Source organism: Accipiter gentilis, chromosome 4, assembly GCF_929443795.1.
Source record: "Accipiter gentilis chromosome 4, bAccGen1.1, whole genome shotgun sequence".
Lineage (NCBI taxonomy): Eukaryota > Metazoa > Chordata > Aves > Accipitriformes > Accipitridae > Astur > Astur gentilis.
Window position 1 is genome coordinate 26,352,066 of NC_064883.1, and position 24,646 is coordinate 26,376,711.

General features: G+C 35.4%; 1 protein-coding gene across 1 annotated transcript in view; it reads left to right on the forward strand.

Moving 5' to 3' along the window:
- MALRD1 (MAM and LDL receptor class A domain containing 1) overlaps nucleotides 1-24,646 on the forward strand; it is a 291,220-nt gene that overhangs the window by 213,217 nt on the left and 53,357 nt on the right. Inside the window, exons 32-34 of the mRNA XM_049798440.1 lie at nucleotides 1,602-1,803; nucleotides 17,605-17,880; nucleotides 23,053-23,178. Of these exons, the coding sequence (XP_049654397.1) occupies nucleotides 1,602-1,803; nucleotides 17,605-17,880; nucleotides 23,053-23,178 (604 nt within the window). The remainder of the gene's footprint in view (nucleotides 1-1,601; nucleotides 1,804-17,604; nucleotides 17,881-23,052; nucleotides 23,179-24,646) is intronic.

A 24,646-nucleotide genomic window follows, 5' to 3' on the forward strand; every position in this document is an offset into this window, starting at 1 on the left:
GGATATTATCTCAATATTAACCTTCAAAAAGAGGAAAATACCACTGCATGATACAGTAATAGCTAAAACCACACTAACACTATTATGTGCTGTAAAACTGTAGATCAGCGAGATTGTCGTATTTCATGATTGGTAAAATAGTGAATGGTTCCACTGACACATAGAGGTGTTGTAACATAGTCCTAACCTCACATGTAGAGTTATTCTAATTAAGGGTTCCAACTTATTAAGGCCTTAGAGCCTGATAATGTGATTACAGACAGTTTTTCTTTTTTTTAATGGGCTGAAGCAGCTATTTCTTCTCAACACCTGTCCTTTTAGCCCTGCAAGATGCATGCTTTTAAGAAGATATTGCTGTTACTCAGTCCTGTAAACAAACATCAGGCTTGACAAAATTAGGTCCTGATTTGGATTATTACATGTCAGTCTTCTTGATCTTCCTCTCCTCCAAACATTAAATAACTTGCAAGAGTGCTCAGGCATCAGAGATATTTTAATCAATACACCAACTTCCATAAAGTATGTGGTTCACAGTGCCATTTTTAGCTTATTTGTCCCACTAGGTTGGCTGTGAGAGTCAAAGGTATGCAGTTATATACGTCATTAGTATGGGGTTGAGTTTATAACTTTCTTGGGTCTCAGGTTTTGTGTTCCATCATTAAACTGGGGCAGCCAAGTGGGAACATGAACCCATGGGTCACTGGAAAATTAGTCTAAAGGCTTAAGAGATGGATGTTTTTGAAAGTGATGAGGAGAGGATCATGATTAAAATATTCAGTCTCTTAAAGAAATAGTTATCATCTGGAATGTCTAGAATATGCCAGAATATGATAGAATATGCTTACTTTCATTCCTGCAGTTCTTTTTCATTATTTCTGACCTGTCTTAGATTGTTTAGGTATTCTGGACCTGAGTGGGAGAACACCTACCTGGGTAAACCACTGAATTTCCTGTGCTTGGCATTAATTTATCAGTTGTTGGTTAACTGTGATTTCATTCATTATTATTCTTATTTATTTCACTATTTGATGATTTTCTTTATTTTTATTTATGGTTTTGCCAAATATGCTTGGGCAAATTTACCATGACTGCTTGAAACACCATATTATAAATTGCTTGTACCAGACAACAGACTTAAATCCCTAGATGCTAAGCCTTTTATTTATATTTCTGAAAGCTTCACCCAGTCTGTTACTATAAGGAGAGCACCTTTTAGAGATGAAAGGATAGCTCAAGATCCTTCTCAGTCTTTTCGTCAATGTTTAGATGAATTTGGGGTTAGGTCTGTACTCATTAGCTTCTGTATGTCAGGCTGAGACTGTCTGTAGTTTTTCCAGTTAGTGATTGTATTAGCAGTTCTTTTTATTTTGTTTTGTTTTCATAGTAGCTTTTTATTTGCAGCTGAACTAGAATTAACAAAAGTATTCAGAAACATTTGGTCACCACCAGTAAGCTGTGGGTTGGAACCATACCTAAGAGGGCCAATACTACCCAGGCAGGTAGCTGCACTACTGGGCTTGGGCTATGTTACTCTAGCTAGCTGCACTCCTCTCTTGCTTAATGCTGATTCAGTTGCATCTCTTGGGCTTCATTGTCAACAGGTGTACACAGTTGGAGATCGTGGAATGGATATTCTTTTCTGGTCTTCTAGTAGAAATGAAGAAAACAAATGGATGTATGCCAATGTAGTCCTCTCCAGCAACAGCCCTTTCAGAGTTGCCTTCGAAGCTGAAGTGTGGTGGAGTGAACCTGCAGAATTTGCTCTTGATGATATTTCTTTCACCCCAGAATGCATTGCTGGAGGTACGCTGTTACACTTATACATACAATACATGTTTTCTTTTCGGAAGGCAGAGGAAAATTGTGGCATTTCATATTTGAATGTATACCACAGTTACAAATTCTGCAATTTTCTCTTTTTAAATTATTGCAATACTGCTATGCTTTTTCTTCATTCCAAAAAATGTAGAAGATAAATGGGCGCAGTAGAATCATGCAAAGAAGTATGTGTTTTTCAAGAGAAAGAAAAACATGTTAAGGAAAGAAGGATCAAATTTATCATATATGAGCCTCATGGCAAAGTTTTGACTAGCGCATTTTTCCATAAAGGAAAAGAGGGACTCCTATCTGTTTGTTGGCTGAGTGCAGCATCTGAATAAAGATATTTGCCGATGAATTGTGGAAGACAGATTTTTGTTATATTTAGCAGTTGAACATACAAGTAATTATAGTAACTGAGAATATTATTGTCATTGAGTGCCTGTTACTGTGTCTATGAACCATACCTGAGAGAGATCTACCATCACTGAACTGTAATGGTTTTCTCCTGCATAAAAATAGTCAGAGAAGGCCTTGTTTGGGATGAAAGAGTTTTGTGAGTATCAAAGTTGTTCATAATTATTTAAAAAAGAAAATGGTTAGTTCTTTTGTCTTTGCTTTCTTCATAAAATATCTCAGCAGTATAGCAAATTTACCTTGTTGCCAGGCACTTTCAGAATTTACAATCTCACTTCTGCTACACAAATCACTTGAAATGTGTAAAAAGTTAAACACTTTATAATGCCATGTTTATTCTGTGAGAAAGGCAGTGGTTTACTCTGCAAACAAAATATAGCATATGATACAGTATCACAAGAAAAAATATGTGCAAACACAGATTCTGATGGGAATATTGGCCATTCCTTATTTTGAAGTGTCAAGAGGGAAAGAAAACCAAAGTAACAGAAAACTTTTTGTGTAGATCTTCATTCATACGGAACAACTAGGAATGGTTATGGTTAAATGCCAATATGAATGTTATAAAAAAGTTCTTGAATAACATTTCTTTCTATTTATACATCTCTTATGGTTAAGATAGGATAGCCTGTGTATGAGTTGTCATGCTGTCCAAGAAACTTTTTTTTTTAATTGTGATGACTAAGCAGCTCCTTGGAGAATTAACCACATGTTGATTAAGTCTTAAAGTGAAAAAATATGTTCATGCAAGGTGGCATTTGCTCAATCTCAAGCTGAACAAAATTTTTGTGTGTTTTGTCTGAATAATACCACCAGTAGGCTCAGGCAAATACTATTTTTTAATGTTCTTCAATGAGCTGCAGACTACATACATAAACAGGTGCTTGTTCTACCCTTATTGTGTTAATCACCTTTGTTAACCATACCTTAAGAATTACTTAGGCTGTTTCATGCATAATGTACCATAATAGAAAAGGAAATTTTCAAATTATATATTTTAAGTACCTATAATTAACTGGAAGACCTAGGTCTATGTTCCAATAATGTATATAAATCAATTTTCTAATTTTAATGGAACATATACTTTGGTAATTTGTTATGAACAAGCATTAATTCAGAGAAAGGAAAAAATCTTCCATGGAAAATGTATGTTAAGATATCCTGAAATAATCATAACTATAAAAATAAGGTAATTTTTATGAAGCAACATTTTCTAAGCACCTTATTTTTCTCCAGAAATTTTCCTCTGAAATACTTCAAAGTATCTAACCTGTATCACACTCTGTCTGTCTTACAAATATGGTATATCATAAGGAAAACCTCAAGAAAATTTATTAGAGTTATATTGGCTACTTATGGTTTGTTGGTAAGTCAAAAGCTCATACCTTATCTACATGCAACCACCTAAAAATGAATTAGAGCGTCTTACTTGGTCATCTAGGCTCTTTGCCCAGATGCGGAAGAGGCAGACATCTTCAGGAGTTAACTTACTTCTTTCTATAGTAAGCTGGCAATCAGCCTGGAATTAGTTCTTAGAAGCTGCAATACTTACAAGGTGGAAATATTAGTTTATCTTGCTCTATTCTGTATTATATCATTATTATCTCATCTGAAAAACAGACTTTTCCTTGGACAGTTGACATGTTTAACTTAAATGCAGGATACTTGCCTTTGTATTCACTTGTATGGTCCAGACAATTTCTATGTATTTTTTATGGTGATTTCTAGAGGTATAAGAAGGATCTGTACCTGAATTCTTTATGAAATATTGTTCTTTATAAGTCTATTCTTTATGCTGTTGCAAGAGTGGCATAAATTATATTACCCTAAAAGCAGCCTAGGCAAATCTTCTGGTATGGCCAATAATGGATACCCAAGGAAATGTATTAGAATGAAAGCAGAACATAATAAATTCTGCCCTCCCCCAGTCTTTCGCAAACTGTATTAATTTGGTTCAGAGACTTTCTGAAGCCCTGAAGGTCATTCTTTCTGATGGCTTTCAGCTGATTTTTCTTCTATGACTTAGCCAGTTCTTTCAGAATATACACAAACTTTCAGTTATTATTGGAAAATCGTTTATAATTTAGTTGTTATTGGAAAAACATCAATTGGCAAACCTTGGTTGCAGGAGGTCTTTTTCATGTGTTTTAATTCCTGTCACGTTGCATCCCTCTCCCATGCTCTGCTGTAGATCATCTTCTACTCATTTAAATCCATTACTTGGAATTAGAGTATAAAGTGTTCTATCCTTACCACTATTTTTCTTTATACCTCCATTCATAACCTTTAGCTTGCACTAAGTGTGCTGTCCTAGATCCATCCTTCTCAATCCTGATGCTTCCACAGTTCCAAATTCTACTAATCCACCTCTGTTCCTCAGTTAATTGGGCATCCAATTCAGGCATCTTTTTTTTGCATTCTTCACTTTTTTTTTTTTTTGCCTCCACCAACCACTCCACAGTTGTATGTGCACCCTGATAATTCTGCCAGTTTCTTCTATCATACATCTCCCTCCCTGCATTTTACAGTCAGTCTTACTGTTGTCCCAGGGGAGTATTTCTCAAAAAGGAAAAAAAAAAAAAAATAAATGCCTAATGGAAGGCAGTCTGTTAATGAGGTTGTGACTTGATACATAATCTCCTTTCCAGACCAAAAAAATTATATCTAGATGCTGTTACTTAAGAATACTGACTTTCTGGTGTTTTTTGTGGTTTTATACTATGCTGGGAAGAGTCCTATCCTAATAACATTTGCTGGCCAGGTAGGCCAAATCTGTGCTTGTGAAGAGGCAAGAGAACTACACAAAATCTGTATAATAAAATAAACCACAGCACTTTAGGAGGAAGAACCTATGTCTGACTTTTTATTATGGTTCCTGACAAAGAGCAGCTACTATGGAGGAGGTGCTCTTTTGCACTAATAATTGTTTCTGAGTAACCTTTTAAAAATTCAGATGGTAAAATTTGAAGATACTACCTACAAATAGTATAAAATCACTGCCCTGTAGATATTTGAGCAAGAACATTTTTCTTTAACAGAAATGGTGGGAAAGTTTACCTACTCCACTGTCACTCCTGTTTTTATTTTTGTTCATCATGTTTATTCAAAGACGTAGCACAAAGAAAAGTGTATTACCTGCAGTACAGGTTTTATGTAATGTTCTGCCTTTCTGAAGATAGCTTTGCTGCTGCAGATGTTTTTCCTCTCTCTGTATTATTATTTTTCAGCTTGTCTTTAATTACTTTGGGTTTCCTGAGGCAACATGTTCTAAATAGAAGAAATCACAGTTTAGCTGGTTAGGAGCTCTAAGCAATAAAACATTACCGGCAGCTCTAATTCAGCTGTGGGTTTTATTTGTTTATAAGGAGTCAGCCCTCATTAGCCATGGGAGTTTCTATAGATCCAAGAATATTTCTGAACATTTAAACAAAGTGTGGTCAAGCTAGTCCCTAGCCTACTGCAGAAGTAACTTCTAGCTGATCCCAATGCATAGATAGAGAGCTGTAGTGCCAGCTGTCAGTAGCACAGAATCTAGCTTAGTTCAGAATTAACTGCTAAATGAGATGTACTCTTACCACTTTTCAAGGTCTATTATTTTCTGCTGATAAAGGTGCATGAAGATTTTATATTACAGGAATTAGTGCATCTTAGGGACCAAAGAAATTAGTTGTTGCTCAGTTCTAAGCATCTTCTTTAAACTTCTAAGTACTACCTTGAATTTTTAGAAAATTACTTTATTTTTCTTTAATATCTTAATTTTTAAAAATAAAAGTTAAAAAACATTTCCATTTCTAGTTTCAAATGGACTAAGAGTATCAAAATACTGAATCAGATTTTGTATTCACTAATACCTTTCTCATAGTATTTTCCAGTTCAGCTGAAATGAGAGGCATCACAGTAATTCTTAAAGTTTCTGCTTCTACTTAATTCCTAGCATTAATCCAAAGACACCTAACATCCAAAATTTATTCTGTTTATGTAAATCAGAATACTATGTTTCGTCACTCACTCATTACTGGAGAAATAAACTGAATGGACAAAGTCTGTGTAATTTAAATAGTGAGGTATTAGATACATAGCACTTTTATGTCTTGGGAGAGTATTCTTAAGAAACAAATAAATCGTAAATATATTTTGTGACCTCTTCCAGACATTACCCAAGCAAAATATTTGTGCTTGTGGAGATCTCCTGCTGGAGGAAGGTAAATCTCAGTACGAAGTCAGCACTGACTGCTGCTCCAGCCCTTTCATGCAATGAAGTTGCCTCTTGCTAGCCCCTCTCTAGCAACAGCTCTTTGTAAACTCATACTTCTAAATAGTACTGCTTAAGTAATTGCTTTATGTTTTAGTTTATTCAAAACCAACAGTGTTGACACTTTAAGATGAATATTTGGGCTGCAACTTGGGTATAAACAGCAGTGCAAACATCATGTAGCGCTCTAGGCTCTAGAGTGTTTGAGAAACCAGTATATGCTTTTCCACCATCAGTCATGCCTTCTGTGTTTATCACCAGTTCAGTATTAACATTGCTTAGTGAAATAATTCACAATTCAAAGAAAAAAACTCCAAATGTCCTTCTGTGTCTTCTCTTCTACTCTACCTTTCTGTACCATTCTGTATTTTTTTCATTTCTTTTTTTAATCTGTTTGCTTTCATAGTTTACTTCCCACAGCTGCTCAGTGCTATCTGAAGTATTTTCCTTGTTTTCTTCTGTTTTGTGATCTACTTTTTATCATCCTTCATAATTTTATTTTAAAGCATTTTCTACTTCTGTGCTTCTATTTTTCATCCATTCCTTTCTTTACAAAACATTTTTTTAAAAAAAGCCTTTTTAGCCTATCAACACATGAGAAAAGACTGCCACTGTTACAAATTTCCCCCCCAACCCCATTGCAGCTTCACTTTCACCTAGAAGATTTGTCTGCAGTAGAAAATATCATTATGCAAGGATACATTGGAGATAAAAGGGCAACTCAACTAGGTACAGACAGCGCATGTTATCTCTAACACTGTGTCATCTGATCATGGTGGAATTCTGCAAAACCCAATGCTATTTTCCAGACTGCTGTGGGTTGTTTTTTTTTCTAATGTTGTCATAGTTCTTGACTTCACTGCACAGGTTACCAACAAAAGGATCAGATTTGCCATTTAGGTACTGAAGTACAGTAAAAATTTCAGTGGTTGTTGATGGCTTCCACTTAGGTGAAAATTTTGCTTTGACATGCCATAACTCATCCAAGACTTGCCATTGCTCTGTAGCAAAACACAAACTAGACCTGCTGTAAAGTTTTTAAATAATCTGTACATTGAGCAAGCTTACACTTGTCGTGAAGAAACAAATAAAAGAAGCAAATCAGAATCTGTGAATTACAAGACTGGATTTGGCTCTACATTCAAGCTCAAGCCACCTAGTACTTTAAAGGTTTTTTTAAAAGTGCGCACGAAGACTTCCCACTACCCTAACACCTAATATCCTCCAGAAATTGAATCTTTGATTTCTTTGAGCCATCGTAAGTCAGTCATGAGAGACAGCCAGATCCATCCCTATAGATCATCTTTCCTAACTTTCTAGAAAAGCTGATATTGCAAAGAAGTTCTGGGAAGGAAAGGAAACTATATTTCAATCACAAAATTTAGGATAGATATACTCAGAACTTCAGGTCAGCCATAGTAAGTAAGGAAAAGGTGCAACTAGCAATAAATATAACCTGTCTCCAACAGTTATGGATGCCTGTATGGGAAAGAGTATAGAAAAGGGGGAACTACATGTACTGTTTCCTCCCGATACATTCCCCATTGCCAGCCATTTGTAATTCAGAGTCTTCCTGAGCCATACATAGTCTCAGAATAGTGATTCTTGAGGTTTTTTTCCCTTGAACTTGTCAGTTCCCCTTTTAACAGCAGGGAATTTTTTTACATTCAGGAATTAAATTATATGCTGATTCTTGTATGAATCTAGGCTTACATTCATGAACAGAAAAACTATTCAGTGCCTTCTCACTTAGGTCTTGAAATGTATAAAACTTTTATTTAAATCTTGCTGATTTGCTCTTCTGTTTGGTGGGTAGGATTTCTCTGAGTCTCCTCCATGTTGCAGTTTCAGATCTCACAGCAGATGTATGCCTGACAGACCCAATGCTGAAGTTCCTTCAGAGCAAAACAATTTCCATTGACCTCCAAATAACATCAGAATTAGGCCTTGTCTAATATCAGTATGCAATATCATACCAAAAAGGTATGATAGGTGCAGGTTCAGGCACCAAGCTGAGAAGGAGGGTGTCCCAAAGGGCCACAACTATAGACCATTCTCTGTTCAAGGTGGAAGGAAATAAACTTTACCACTGACATCTTCTGATACAAAATCTCTCAGATGAGTATTTATAATTAAAACTTTGCAGAATGAAGATAATTTTTAAGACTTTTTCATTGAAGTATCTTAGTATAAGAATAGTGACTATAAAGACTATTTCCATATAGCATAGTTAGCATAAAGAAAAAAAGAGTAAAAAAAAAAATCTATGTGGTCACTGCTCAAGGTTTTCAAAATCAACCATTAGTCTGAGCTACTATAATTTTAGGTATTATGTGGTATCTTGAAGGTATCTAATTTTCAGAAAACAGTGAGTAGCCATTCTTCAGAAGTCAATCCTCTTGTGATTTTGGCTCAGAAACCACAGAGCAAAGGTACTTATGCCTGGAAATGCTAATTTCATAAAATCTTGGCTAGTTATTATTTATTTGTTTCCCATAACATACATTGAGGACCTTTTCTCCCTATTTTATCTCTGCTTCATGGAAAACACTCTTTGAATCCTGATTATCTATAAACCTTCCCTGCTCTTCCTGCCTCAGACTTCCATTTGCTTCACAAGAGGATCTGTGTGTTTATATACAATGACATCATCTTTAATCACACTGTTGAATACTACTTTACTCAGAGCACCCTCTGCTTTCTCCAATACAGGGAAATTCCTGGTGAGAGATAATCAAATATTTTGTTTTCTCCATTCACATTATTCAGAAACAACTCTGAATGTACAATTATTTATCTTTATGAAGAGGTTTTCTGTACAGCATACAACTACAGTGTCCAAATATTTCAAAAATATTTGATAACTACCTCCATAATTACTTCTTATTGTATAATGCTATCTACCTGCCAACTAAAAAGAGAATGAAATAAAATAGCCTCTATAATTTGGGGATTGGAAATGTCCAAAACATTTCTGTTTTCAGAGTCATAAAAATAAAGAAACCTGAATTGAAACAAAAAAAACCAAAATATGAAATGACCAAAATGTTTCTCCTATACAGACCCTAACTCAGCAGACCGGCAAAAGCATTATGGGCAAACTAGCCAGAAAACCAGACAGCCTAGAAACCATCCATTTGCAGATAATTTTATATGCTTTCTGGCACTTTTAATAGATCCCATTTCACTCGATTTAGAAGAAAAACATAAATAACACCCGTATCTAATCAAGAGGCAACAACCCCAAAAGTACAGTGGGTGTTTGCGTGTTGCTTGTGCAAAAAAATAGCCTGGTGGTGCAGAGAGGGCCTTGCTGAAGGGTGTGCGCGCGTGTGTCCGTGTGTGCATGTGTGTGAAGCAATAGTGGGGAAATCCTGCGGTGGAACAGAACCCATCTGACAAAGGCTTAGACAAAGTCGATGATCCATCTCTGAAACTCCCAGAGCCTGAATGCAGCAGACAGTGGAAGGGTTAACTGCCTGAGCTGCTGATACTACAGTGTTAGATCACGGGGAAAAACTCTGTAGAGGAGACTTAACTTCTGATTTCTTTAAGTTGCAGAGCCAGGGGAATCACTGTTAGCTTGTCTGCTCATGCTTGCAGTGAAGCAGAAATCTCTCTCAGGTTGAGAGCTCAGGGATTTTCTTTCCTCAAGGGCAAGTGATGATTCGGGGGGGGGAGGGCTGCTGGGGGAGCCTGTCTGTAAAAACAAAGGAGGGGAAGAGGAAAGCAAGATTAGTAGTGAGAGACGGCTGGGGATACCGGGGATGTTTGTGAATAGTTTCTTTAGTTAATTAGTTTCTCCCTGAAACCAATCAGAATATGGTTTAGATCCTCATTGCTTGGTGGAAATAGGGCATTTCTGCATTTTTGAAGAGTAAAAATTATGATCTGGGGCATAGTACCTTAGAGAGCTTCTACAGCCTGTTTCAGTATCTTCCAGTGCACAGACATAGCTAGCAGTAAAGCCACAATTTTCTGTGGATTTCACAGGAGGGGAAACTGGGAATAATTTCAGGATAAGATAGTTACACTATATAAACTAGCATAATTAGTGCCAGGTCCTGAATGCAATTATGTCACGTATGTTTAAATAAATAAATATAATATCTTCGTGCAAATCTTTCAGTTTCTCTCTGCCTTCTTATACTTGTACAGAATACTGAAATCTTCTGATTCAAGCTAGATGCCTTTTGGGAAATTAAAAATCTTTGGATTTATTAATAGTTTATTAAAATAGTTTCATCAATATTGAACCTCCAAAACCCATCTGTTTACACCAAAACCACCCGAGCAAGCCTCAAATCACAGAGATGATATTTTGCCTTGCTAAGTTTCTTCATAAAAATAAACATATTGCCTTGGAGGGATGGAGAGAAGTCATTTTTGGAATGAAATAGTTTCATGATACTGTCTTAGAGTGAAGAAAATTCTCAGATTCTTCATTATATAAAACCTACCTGCCTCCTCAATAAGAGTAAATCACAAGCTCAGGTTTATCTCAGAAATTATGTGGATCTTACCATAGTTGCCTTCAGGCCTCTTCTCAGCTGATGCTAAATTTGTACCTGTAGAAGCTACTTTTCTTTAGAAGTTGAGAAATAAAAGATTTAGCATAGTGTTGTGTTCCCACCCCACCTCTGAAAATGTGCTGATCCCAAGGAACTGCCCTTTTCTCCACTGTAAACCTGTCCTGTAGTCCAGCCTACCTCATTTTGTTGGAAACTAAGGCTTCACAGCTTCTCCAGTTCTTCATTGCTCCTAACAAATAAATAAACAAATAAATAAATCCATCATAATAGCAGGCATAGCTAGCAATTCCTGGACTGTTCTTAAGCAGAAATATGGCAAATATTGCCACATTGCTTTCACAGGTAATCAGTGTGTTCCAGCCAGAAGCAGTAGTTCTCTGAGTGAAAACTATAAATCATAGCTTGATTTTACTGGCAATAAACCTGTCTGTTTTCTGTTATGTTTGTATGTTAGCAAACTGTGATCATTTCAAATAAATTCTGCACAGACATATAAAACTCTGAAGTCATTGGGCCATGCTCTGTTTTTGTTAACTCTGGCTTTGTAAGAGGGTCTCTGGGATCCTTTTCAGCACCCTGCCCCATCCTTCTGTGTTCTCACAAGGGGAAGAGATTTAAAGATTCAATTGGCCAGACTTGATTTCCCCCTTTTTTGTCTTTTTACAAGCTTTGAAATTAATGTTTTATTTTCTAGCAGAAGCTTTATTGACACTGATAAAGACTCATAGACAGATTGTAAAAGTATTTAAACAACTTTAGCCTGCTTAATTTATTTTAACAAGGTTATTTCCTTGCAGCCACCTCAAATGGGCTGATTTCATGCCCTGATCCAATGTTTAGCGAAGTGAAAGTGAGGACTGCCACTTATTTCAATTTAATTAATGCATTGGATTGGGCCTGTAATTCATTTATACTCTTGCCTAATGAAAACTGTTGGAGGGGGTTTTTTTGGCCTCTTTTAGCTACAGTTAATAGGTCCACTGTTTTTATTAGATTTAGTAAGCAAATTACTTATGCAAATATATCAGATAGGTCGTTAGTTTTCAAGGGTCTGGTGCAAGGCCCATTAAAATCAATATGAGTCGTCCCATTTACCTAAATGGGCTTTAGAGCAAGCTCTGATACAACTGAGTTAATGCTGTCTAATTGTATGTGGTAACTTTATTTCATGCTTCCTGGTGTTGACTCTAATGCTGATGTCTGCTAGTCTTCCTTAGAATTCACTGTTACAGGTGATATATAAATACAAATGGAGACCCACACTGCACCAGAGACCTTGGTATCTGAACAAGAAAGGCAGAAAAGAGGTGGATAGCATGGAGGTGGTGTTTCATTCAAATTAACCACGTTTGTGTGTTTCTCGCTGTGTTAATGACTGTGTAATACAAACATTTATTTTACATTAGCTTTTGGGTAATAGCAGTTCTGTGGCTTCCTGTGACTGAATCCCTGTGATTTGCAGGCAAAATGTTTACTGCGCTGACCTGTGAAGTTTGGCGTACAGTCAGGAAGCAGGATCAGTACACATACAGTGACAAAGACAGTAGTACAACAAAGCATATGCGTACAGAAAATGTTCATTAAACAACAGTAAGACTTTAACAAATCCCTATCCCACAAATAGGTAATTATGTCCTTGACGATGAGCACTTATTGACTTAACACCTTTCATACTGTAAAGGCTCCTTACTCCCAAGTCATCAGCTCAGGAGCTCTATTTACTGTAACAGATATTTTGATGGTTAGCACGTTGAAACAAAAATGTATCTAAAAGCACCCATTTTATCTGACTACAATGAAATACAGATATATTCAGCTGTAGTTATTGCAGTTCATGAAGCAGTACATACCTTGGTTTGCTTTACACATTGGTCTGATTTTTGCTTTTTTGTATTACCTCAACTACCTAACTTCTCTTCAGAGTGTGAGGATGCTTGTAGGGTAGCACTTCTTGGTGCTTAGGTCATAACTCACCCAGCACAGCTGCGTAAGTAGGTTTCACAAAGGAATACAACCAAATTAAAATGTCATTTTTTAAGACCTAATTAAAATCCCCTTTTTATGACGTACAAGTAGATGTTATATATGGATTTTTAAACCCTTTCTTTAATTTTGGTTGTTTGCCATACGCAAGGTAAAAATAAGTGTAAAATAAAACACTGAGTGCAAAGTAAAATAGGTAAGGACATGCCCTCAGCTTGCTACTTAAAAAATCATGATGCCTTTAGCTATAATGGAACATCAACAATTTGCTGCTGTTTTTCATGCAGATCTAAATCCAGACTAGGTGTTCTGCAGAGCAGAGGTTATTTTCTCTGAAATTGTTTTTGATTAGTTTGCCTTTCATCTGTGTGCAAATACTGAATGTATTTCTGAGGATCTCCAGTCCTGCTTTTCAGTGATCATGCAGCCTAGATGTAGAAAGCAAAGCTTTTATCCTGTGATCCTTAGAACACATCATTTTCAGTAGATTTATCTCCAAATTCTTAAACATCTTCAAATACATACTGCTTTTTTAAAAAATAACCTGTACAGTATCTTCTCCACTCCTGAATGTGGTCTGAAAATGAGAGCCCCACAGCACTCAGGAGATGAGTGCTAGGTTGAGAACATCTTTCCCACATTTGGCAAAAGATGAGGGAAACATTTTTTTTGGCGTGCCAGTATTAGGTGATTGCTGAATTTAACAATTTTAAGGGACTGAAATGGCCCATGGGCCACAAACAGATACTCCAATTTGCATTGAAAAAACACACTTCAGATTCTGCTGTTTAGATAACCTTCATATATATCTACAGAGTGGATATTCATGTATATGCTTAAGTTTAAAGTTATTTTCTAAGGCTGAGTCAGGTGAGTACACCACTGTGGAACTCAGCACAATGGAGGGTATTTATGATGAGTCTTTCATTAGAGTCAGCTCATTTTTCACTGCAAACCACATTGCAGTGTTAACATTTTAGTTCAGTTCTTAGCAGTGGCAAGAAAACAGAACGAATATTGCCACTCTTTAGAATGAAACATGTCAGCAGCAGATACTGCAATGATAAGCTTAGTATAAATGATTACATAGGTAGTAGCTTTGAATGCAAGTAACTAGTTTTGCATTAATATGTTGCTTGAGATTTCTTTTCAGTTGGAATTAGTTAATGATTTTCTAGATTTGCATATTCCTAATTAGTCAGTTTTAAATGTTAGCTATATACAAATTAATGTTTTATAAAGTTTCAAATTTTTTTGCCAGGCACATTTAATTTATAATTAAGAAAAGCATTTATAACTTACTTTATGTAAAGAAAATAGATTGAACTTGGGAGTACAGTTTTGGCAGATGACAGCAATCACGTTTTATCAAATGTCATCCAGAGCACAATTTTCCTATCGCATCTGAAACCAAACAAATGTGACCTAATTAATACATAGTGTGAGTTAATAAGCAAGGTGATATTCTTACAGTCTTTAAGGTAATTCTCATTTTGTTTATTGTTCTGATCTAAAATGATTTTGCTGATTTCAGGGTATCGCTTTGGATTTCTATTAACGTACTGAAAACATAAACCAGACCTCAAGACTCCTGGTTAACCTTATCTCTGATTTAATCTTTAGCATAAATTGGAGACATCTTCACTGCTCTCAGTGAATATTGCACAGTCTAAAATAATTGGTTCACAAGTCAGGAAGAACTTCTTTCTAGGCATTATTTTCTAACAACAATAGAGAATCATGATAGAAAATAATAACAGTAAAAAAAAATAATCTCCCATTCAATAAAGCATTCAAGCATTTGCCTAACTACTGAATTTAGTATGGGATCATTTACACACATAAGCAATTTATATGATTTGGACCTTAAGGCTAAACTGATCAGTGCTACAAGAGCCCAAAGATAGTTTAACACTCAAGAACAGATTCACAACAAGCAACACATTCAAGAATTACTGAGTTTAAGAGGGGATTTCAATCTTCAGAACAAAGTTGGTTAGAAACCTGTTAGCAAACAGAGCACGAACAGGACAGAATAGGGAATTCAACTGGGTCAAAAATGCTCACAAATGTAATATAAATGCAATCTTTCCTCCAGCATAAACAAGTGACCGTAGGAAAGTCAAATGTATTGGAACGGTGTGGGGTTAATTTCCACTGTATCAGAACGAACACAGAAAAACTGAAACTGGATTACACAACGACAAAAGTGCATGCCTAAGTGGAATTAACTGCAGCTTAAGTCATTTTCACTGCCTAAATGCCCCCTAGGCACTGTGAGGGAAAGGGTCAGAAGTACAGAAGGGGAAAAAAATGCTATCTAATATAATAATAACTTCTTTTTTTTTCCAGAAGAAGTGCAAACTAAAAATATAAAATAGTTCATTTTTTAAAAAATCCATTGCTTAAGATTTGCTCTATTTTTAACAGTACCAGCTTTATAACAATAGAGATACATGTTCTCCCAATGACTTTCCACACATTTCATCGATATCTTGGCAGAATCATGGCCTTATATACAAATTCTTCATGATGAACCCAATTCTAACTTCTTTATGTGCAACTATTATTAATTATCTGCTAAAATATGGGAACAAAGTAGAAAAAAATGCAAAAACTGAAATACTGTTAATTTGTTCAAAAATAAATTCCCTATGTGATTTAAATGTCTATAATCAATTATCTAAAGACAACTTTCATAAGCCTTTTGAAGTGGCATAAATGAAAATAATTTTTTTAGACTGATACATTTATAAAACATCTACCATGAAAATGCAATCTTTTCAATCCCATTTAAAAGTGCATGTCTTTGAGGGATTTATGATGTAATTCTGAATACAAACAAGCCAAAAGATCAGTAGCTTGTTATTTTCACTGTGTCAAAATCCATTATTATTGGTTTATGTTTTGATTATGTCCAGTGTATGAAATATATTTTTCTAGAAGCATGGTAGAATTTAACAACACTAGTGGTATGAAATGTTGTCAGGAATGTTTTACTGTATGAAGCTTTTCAATTATGATTTTGTGACATAAAGTCGACACGAAAATCAAAATTGCTAAGCTAGCAAGGGTCAATGTTAGACAGCAGTTTGAGCTCTTTTTCCCTGTAACTGTTTCACAAGCAACCAGATGGTAAAATAATACTAGTATTCTGTTTATCTGAATGCATTAGCAGTTATTTTTTTGTACAAAATGCTATTGTTATTCATGATGCAGGTATTTTAGAAACTGAGCATGTTTCAGCAAATTTCTCCTGCTGTAAAACCCCAGCCTGGTGTCAGAGAATACACAAACATATTGCTGTGCCCGGTGAATTAAAAGTAGTAAAATAACACCAAAATCCATGTATTCCCTTACAGTGTGTCATGCCTTAAGGCAGCAGTAACATTTGACTTCTGAGGTCAGAGAACAATGCTTGCATCGTTTCAAGAGGCAAGCTAAAACCCACCCATGAACTTTTGCACTTGATCTGCTCTGCTTCAGGCCAAGGCAACAGCAAAACTCCTCCTGTCATTTACAAAGGTGTTGACATTAATTTGTCTTTCCTTGTCTCTAACAATCATAATATTATTTTCTTCACTCACCTCCTGCAAATTGACCCAGAAAAGATTAAATACATAGAGTTAAATTCTGGAGCTTTTTCTCTTTTCCCTGTACATAAAACAAAAATTACAGGAATCCATTACATTGTTCCCATGGGAGACACTGTTGGTGTAAAGAACACAGCATTACCATAGACAGCTTCTTAGAATCCAGTTTCCACAAATAGTTCTGATGCTTCTGCTGGTAAAATTCAGTTGCAATGATTTTTGTAGGAAGAAAGAAAGCATCTGAGACAAATTTATTTGTATAAGTGATCACAGAGAGTTTTTTCCAGTATTTTTTCCAGCAATACAAGTAAGCATGGAATATTTCTTCTTTTGACAGCTGTCTGAATTAGTTAAAGTCTGAAATTTAAAAATATTGGGGTTTTTTCAGTTGTTCCCCAGAAACTTTTATCTAGTATTTTCTTTGATTTAATTCTCTATCACATCAAACTAAGCTACAAAATCAGAGTGATAATAAATTATATCAGTAAAAAACTTTGTTGTTACTTTATGAAAATCCTTTTCTTACTCTTGCTGAGCGTTCAGACCTTACCATGTATGATAGCTTTCCATGAAATGAGTTCCTTGCTGATCCAGACTTACACAGTCTTTGATTTTTGTCCACCCATTTAATATCGAAATATAGGAAGACTGTGACATGAGGGCTATTTTAACCTGTGAAAGATAAGTTTTACTAATACTTTGGTATTAACCCTTGTATACTTACAGGGCACAAGCAGTAATAGGATCAAAACAAATACTGAATTTGAGCTTTAGAAGCAAAATACTGCAACACCAAGAACAATGGACTTAATATGATGAGACAAAATGTTTTTAATAGTGTATTCTGTACTTAGGAGCTGTGGTTTTATACAAGTTGTTTGGGATTTTTTTTAAAGAGTTTAGCAATCAAAATCAGTTGCCTTCCCATCAGTCCCTCTGTACCTCTCAAAGGCAGTATAGATGACTACTGAAAGAAGAGAATCAATAAGTATTCCTTTTTTTCTTGTAGGATCAGCTGATCCACACCCTCCAACCTGCAGTAGTGACCAGTTCACATGTGCATATGTACAGCAGTGTTTGCCCCTCGCTACAAAATGCAATGGGGCTGAAGACTGCAGGGACGGAAGTGATGAAATGAACTGTCCCACAGAGGTGCCTACCACCATGTTTCCGGGCTCCTGCAAGCAAACAGAGTTTCTGTGTCCTTCCAAAGGCTGTATCCCATCTTTCCTGAAGTGCGATGGTGTGCCTGACTGCCACCTTAACGAAGATGAAGTTGGCTGCCGTAAGTTACTTTCATTGCTATAGTTAAGGCGATGCTAACTCACTTTCCTAAAACAGTGATGTGAAAAAGGACAACATAATGAAGCATAGTGTAAAATTCACTATTCCCTCATCAAGAAAAATATTATTTATATCAAGTATAATGTGTTACCTGGAGAAACACTCTACATTTGCAAATAATTTTGCTTATGCATTCTTATTCCCTGGCTATCAGCTTTGATAAATGCTTGAAATAGTTTGTATTGTATTTCTGTTAATAATTGGAAGCATTTCCACTTTTTTCCATAGATCAGTCAGCTGCATTTGCAATGCCTCATCTCTGATTACCATATGACAGATAGATAGACTTTTGCAGTTCTGTAATTCAGTAACATTCAAGGCAGTCCAGACCTTTCAAGGATTTTGAAATCAAGTCTGTTCATGCAGTAGCAGCAATCTCTGCCCCAATCAAGGAAAAGGGCTCACAAGCTAAATGGAAGGACAATGGGCTTTGAACTGTAACTGCAATGAGATACCATGAAGTTTCAGATAGACACAAAAGTGAGTGTCTGCCCATTTCAAAATATTTCATTACTGGTAGATGAACTGAGGCCAAATGTTTCATTCCAGGAAGGTCAAAATAATTAGCTACCTAGAAAAACAAAGAGGCTTTTTACATATAAAAACATTTCTTCCTAAACTTCTCATTCTGCAGAAGTTTTTTACCTTTTATTTTTCATCCTTATTAGGACCAAAACAATTAATAAAATACTAGTTTCCAGGGGGCTAGAAATTCAACTTCTTTAATATTTTGTATCAAACCTACTAAATATACATGCAGGCCACTGCACATGCCATTTCTTTTAACGAATTACTTTACAAAACTGGCGTGGATTTTGCAGACTATCTGTGCATGCATTTCTAGGCACTTTTGTTTAGAAGCAGGCTCTGTGGTTTTGTTGGCAAAGGGCATGATTTTGGAAACATCTCTTAAATTCTACATACCCCAAAGGCATGTAGAAATTTTACATGTCCTTAAATTCAAATAAACCTCTCCTCATTAATCTTCATTCAGCCCTGTTTCCTCCTCAGTCTGTCCTCTATTAGAGACCTCCCTGCTGTATCCTAGTACATGTACATCCCACCTCCACACCACAGCAGCTAATGTGTTCTAGAATCCCAAAATCTGAAGGCCACAAGATTTCCATGATTATCAGTACTCCCCAAACAACTGAGATACTGTTTCATTGCCTTTGACTTCTAAGAAATGCCCAGAGAATGAGGGGAAATGAAGTCCTGATCTGTTCAAAGAACAAAATTTTCCATAGATATTGCACATCTTGAGGTTCTGAGTGGGGTGGAAACATAGTCAAACCTGTAATCCCATTTTTACTCCAAAATTCATTTTTGACTATATAAACATGTAAGTGTTGGCACTATAAGATGGGAATACAGAAGCAACAACTCATGTTTCTTCTCTGAAGAAGATACTGGTTGGAGGCAAAGCAAAAAGAAAGCTGTTAGTGGTAGTTTGGAATGGAATCAGTGAAAAGCTGATTACTGTCACAGCTGGTTCTCCCATCAAAATGTATATGTCATGAGAGTGCAGCATTTCATTTCTAGCTGTCTGCTTTTAACATGTGAATGCCATGTAAGTTTGTCAAGAGAGAAAAGTCAGAGATAGAAAAAGTATCTCATGAATTTTATTTATTTTATTGAAATTTCTGTATAGTCTATAAAATTGATTGTTGTGTTAGTAACTCCAGCCTATGTGTACAGTAACAACAGCATATGGGGCAGGGGGGTGTGTGTGTGTCAGAATTTAGGTTGAAGTTTAATATTTTTTTTTCTAAGCAGTTATGAACACAGAGTAAGATTTAAGAAGCAAAGTTTTTTGTTTTTTTTTTTTTTTTCCCTTGGTGCAGATCAAATCTTCCTTCTGATTGTAGGAAATTTCAGTTTAGGAACTACTGGCAGCTTCCATTTTGTGTGTGCCATGTCCCTTAGCAATTTCATTCATTTAAGTGTTCCAATATATGGTCAAAAATATTCTGGCTTCTGAATTCAGGAATTCATCAAAGAAAGTTTTCTTCTGGGATGAAGACCAGTTGTCAAAATGCATCTTGCATCTTGCAGAGATTAAACCTAAAACCCAAGAGAAGGTCAGGACAAAGAAAAACAAACAAAAAAATGCATTAGTGAGAACTAAACCCACAATTTCTACCACAGAAATGCTTTTCTGCATGACTTAGAGATTTATGCAGCCAGAATTTCCTGTAGAGTTCACTTAGCAGTTAGGTTGTACAGTATTATGTTAATACTGTTTTTTACCTACTAATGTGGAGGATTTTATTACTTGCTGCTTTTAACAAGAAAATCTTGGAACTGTTTTCCAGTTATAGGTGTTCTACTTGGCCAGCCCTCTTCTTGTTGTCAATTTTATGAAGGGTACTTTATCTCACGTATTTAATCTAATTTCAGGGGGTTTTTTAATTTCTTGATTACAATAGTAAGGGTGTAAAACAAACATATCAACAACAATGGGATATATACATTACATTCCTACAGACCCCAACACCATCTGACTGAAATGCTAATAGCAATGAATAAAAAATTATTTCTCAGTTCTCTGTAGTGCACCAAATTATAACTGTTGTAGTCCTGGTAAGTTTTAAATACCTAATAAATATTAAAAATGGTATACTTTCAAAGAGGCTGTGATATTTTTATCCTTTCTACAGATTTAATTTGGTCCTGGAAAATGAAATATAGGTGAAAAGCTGATATTTTTGCTTTCATGTCTTTACTGTTGTTAATGCTTCCATTTAATGTCTTTATCCCCAAACCACTCGAAGGTAGTTGGAGAAATTTGAAGCTACTTGTAACTCTGTTAACAGTAAGCAATATTAGTTTCAATACAATAAGAGAAAAAACGATAATTTTAAAATGTGCTCTTAACTTTCTTCACCTTGGCACCAATAACTTAGTGTTGCTGTCCTTTCTGTCTTAAATGTTGGATATGTGCAAAGTATTCAGCAGTCAGATCTGTTGCTCTGACTGTTCCCTCTGTAAGTGGTATAAAAATCTCAGTGCAAAAAGCTTGTTCAAGGTAAAGGGACATGTCAAAACCACTTTGATGATCAACAGATATAAATGGATCAAAAATAATTAGCATTTTTTCTGTTTTATCCTCAGGTATGAGTCCAGCAGCCAGTCCAGAACTAGGGGAAATAATAAAGGGCTAAATGACACTTTCTGTTCTTACCACAATCTTCAATGCAAATTAATAATAATCTATATGACAAACCATAAGTAGTACTCTATATCCACATAGTTTACACCATCCTCAAAATAGGATGGTCCTATTAGATCAAAAAGGTCTAACGTACATAAGAAGAATATGTTTTGTGTCAATTTTCCAATTGTTTCTGTTGAAGTCCTAGTTTGAACATGTAGTTACATTTACAGACTGGCTATTTTTGTGCAAATGACCACTTAGAAAACTGGTTCAAATGCCATTGGGACATCATCCTCCAAATTGCAAAGGGTGTCCAGGATTTGGATCTGATTGCACCAAAATAAGTATGAGACTATTATTTGGTTAGGAAAGTGCAGCAGAGGGCATGGGACTGTCAGTCGCTTTCTGGAAAGCTGATGATCATAAGGGATAGATGGTAGGATATGCTACAAATGTGGAGCAATGCTGTAATCTGCTGGGGGTTTTCAGTCTGCCAGAACCTGTTCCACCAGACTGAGTGGTCAAAGGAACAGAGAGCAGAAAAGGGAATTTTTGGTCTTGTTGTTGCTTTTATCCTGCTGTCTTTTACCAGCAATATCAAGACTGCTCCAGTCAATTGAAGAGACTTTGATACAAACACATGTGCAGAACAGTAGTTTAAAATCAGCCAAAACTTTTAAGTTCTCATAAAGGTGAATTGAAATTGGAAACAAAAGGAAGCTCCTCTTTATATTTGCTAGTATTCGTCTACATCTACAGATTTTTCTGCAGAGTTTAGTTAATGGTCAGTGCATGTAATTAAAAGGCTTGATCCCACAAACCCTTACTCACATGAGTAATTTCATATATATGAAAGAAGACCAAAAATCGCAGGAGTTAACTGGCAAGATTTACTTCCATTATTGTGGTCTAGATTGAACTGCAGTATTTTCCATTTAGCACACTTTTGCAGTCTATATAGGCCAGTGATTTAAATTATATATAAAAGTGGAACAAATATATCCTACAGCAGCCTGGCCGTCCAGCCTGGGAGACTTATTGCTGTGTACACTGGCTCCTGAAACCAGGAGCAGGAAAGTATTATGAAATATAGACGTGGCAGTGGGGTATTTTTAATATCCCCAGATTCTTTCTCCCACTCTAAACTCACAAGCTAATGTGAATGTATCTAACTCTGCTGAAGTCAGAAGAGTTCCCTCTGATTTGCATTAGTGTCATGGTGACAGAGTTCAGCTTAAATTACCTAAACAAAAACCTTATAGAACAATAGTTTAAGGAAGCATAAGAGAATTTTTTGAGATAAAATGACAAAATGATATTAGACTCTACAGGAGTCTGTAGGACCATCAAGTACATCCTGGAGATGAGTGATTCAGGAATAATTCAGCACCTGAAGGCTTATGTGATTCCAGCAAGATTTACCCCTCATAATTCTTCTGGACAAACATAGAAACTGTAACTGAATGCCCAAGAATAAAAAGGGTGTGCAAGTTTAGATTTTTCAGTATAGTATTTCTCTACTTTTTATGTTAACTGTCTCTTAGTATTTGGTTTCTTGTAATAGAAGAAAACTGTATAATGTCAATTTTTTGATTTGTGTTTAAAAATTAATTCCATCACTTTAAAAGTAGGTTATGAATGAGAGTTGATTATGTTTTTGTGATATTGTCATGGGTCTTCATTGGGGTTTTGCAGCTTACTCTGTCAATGTTTTAAGCAAATACACTCTCCTCTTCTTCACAAATATAACATGGGAAAATCCAGCTTCTGTAACATCTGTGCTCTGTGTTTGTTTACTTATTAATCTACTCAATAGTAAAGTTGTATGTCTTTGAAGATGAAAGCTTGTAGGGGTCACACAGATGCAAGTTTATGAATCAAGTTTTCTGGTAGTTTTTTAACAGTGAGAAAAAGAAATGTAGCTGATAATAACTGTCATGTTATTTTTCATTTCAGCCCTTAAAGACTGTTTCAATGGTTCTTTGTTATGTGCATCAACTAAACAATGTATAGCAATCTCCCAGCGTTGTGATGGCATTGCAGACTGCGTTGATTTCAGTCTTGATGAGTCCAGCTGTTCAGGTACTTAGTTCTGCATAAAAATATCATTTGAAACAAAAAAATATAGTCATTTCCTACTGAATCTTTAGGCAGTCCTCAAACTTGCCTGAATTTCCTCTGCTAAAACTTAATCAGATTACATCAGGCATGAATTTTCCTGATGAAAGTGTGACACAGATAAAATAGCAAGAAAAAGATGAAAAATAATATGCTTAGTTAACGCCTTCACAAGGGGTGTTTCTTAAGGTATAAAAACATTGGTTAAAAAAAAAAAAAGCCTCTGCAGTGTACTACTAAGGCACTCTCTTGATTTTAGCCAATTGAATAACCCACTTAACCCATGTTTCTGAGTTAATAGGAATTTTTTTTGTTTTTTTGGGGTTTTTTTTGTTTTTTTTTTTTTGTTTTTTTCCAAGTGTAACACGAATTCAGGTGCAAAATAGAACAAAATATATAGCATTTGTTTTAGCACAGTGCATTTCCCACAATATTCAGGTTTGGTTTGCAACAGTTAAATGGCAGCAAAAGGTAGGAACAGGACAATAATACACATCCAGTCTGAATCAGGTTTTATTAATAAAATTAACAAAAACATAGATGATGGTATAAATAATTAAATTTAGATTCAAAGCATCCAGTTCAGTGACACAGTTCCTGCAGTTCTTCCCCAAGCCAGTTATAAACTCAGCCAGTTTTGTTTTAACAGTACTCCCCCAAATTTAGTGAAGTTGTATTAGCTCAGAATTTAACTTTCTGTTTTTATATTTTATTATCAGTTATGTGATAAAATTCACATTATATAGTATGAATTGTAATAATATAAATCAGTATAGTATGTTAAATATTTATTCACAAACTAAAAGTTTTCCATTCACATCTTGGTAGGAGGCATCCACTGGTTTCTCTGGGAATGAAACTTGCCCACAAATATTGTGTTCATTATATATATTTGTTACACTTTTTTTTTTTTTTAATGTGAGAGAAGGAAGCATACTTTGACAACAAAAATTACCAATTTTACAATGCAGAGAGAATTCATAATTGGTAAATTTGATTTATAAGAAGTATTTTAAATGAAAAGGAATATATTCAGAAATTAGTTCAATGTAGAAGAATATAGAACATAAACTAGTAGACTTGCATGACAGTAAATTACAAATCTTCTATAATTTTGTCAGAAAGCAGGTCTTTTAAGTAAGTAATTTACTTTCCAAAATTTCTTCTGAAAACTGGAGGTGTCCACATTGAATAGCAGTGTTCATATGCCTTAGCAAATGATTTTATGTGGCATATATCCAAAATTCTTTAGGTCTAATTTGCATTTTACCATTTTTTTTCTTACTAAAGAAGATTGAGGGGATTTGTTTTTTATTTGGGGTTTTTCTTGCTGTAGGGATGAAAAACTAAACTTCAGTAAAACTAAATGTGGTGATGTGGAAATCTATGTTAAGGGATGTGAGAAGTTGATAATAGTACATCACTGATATCC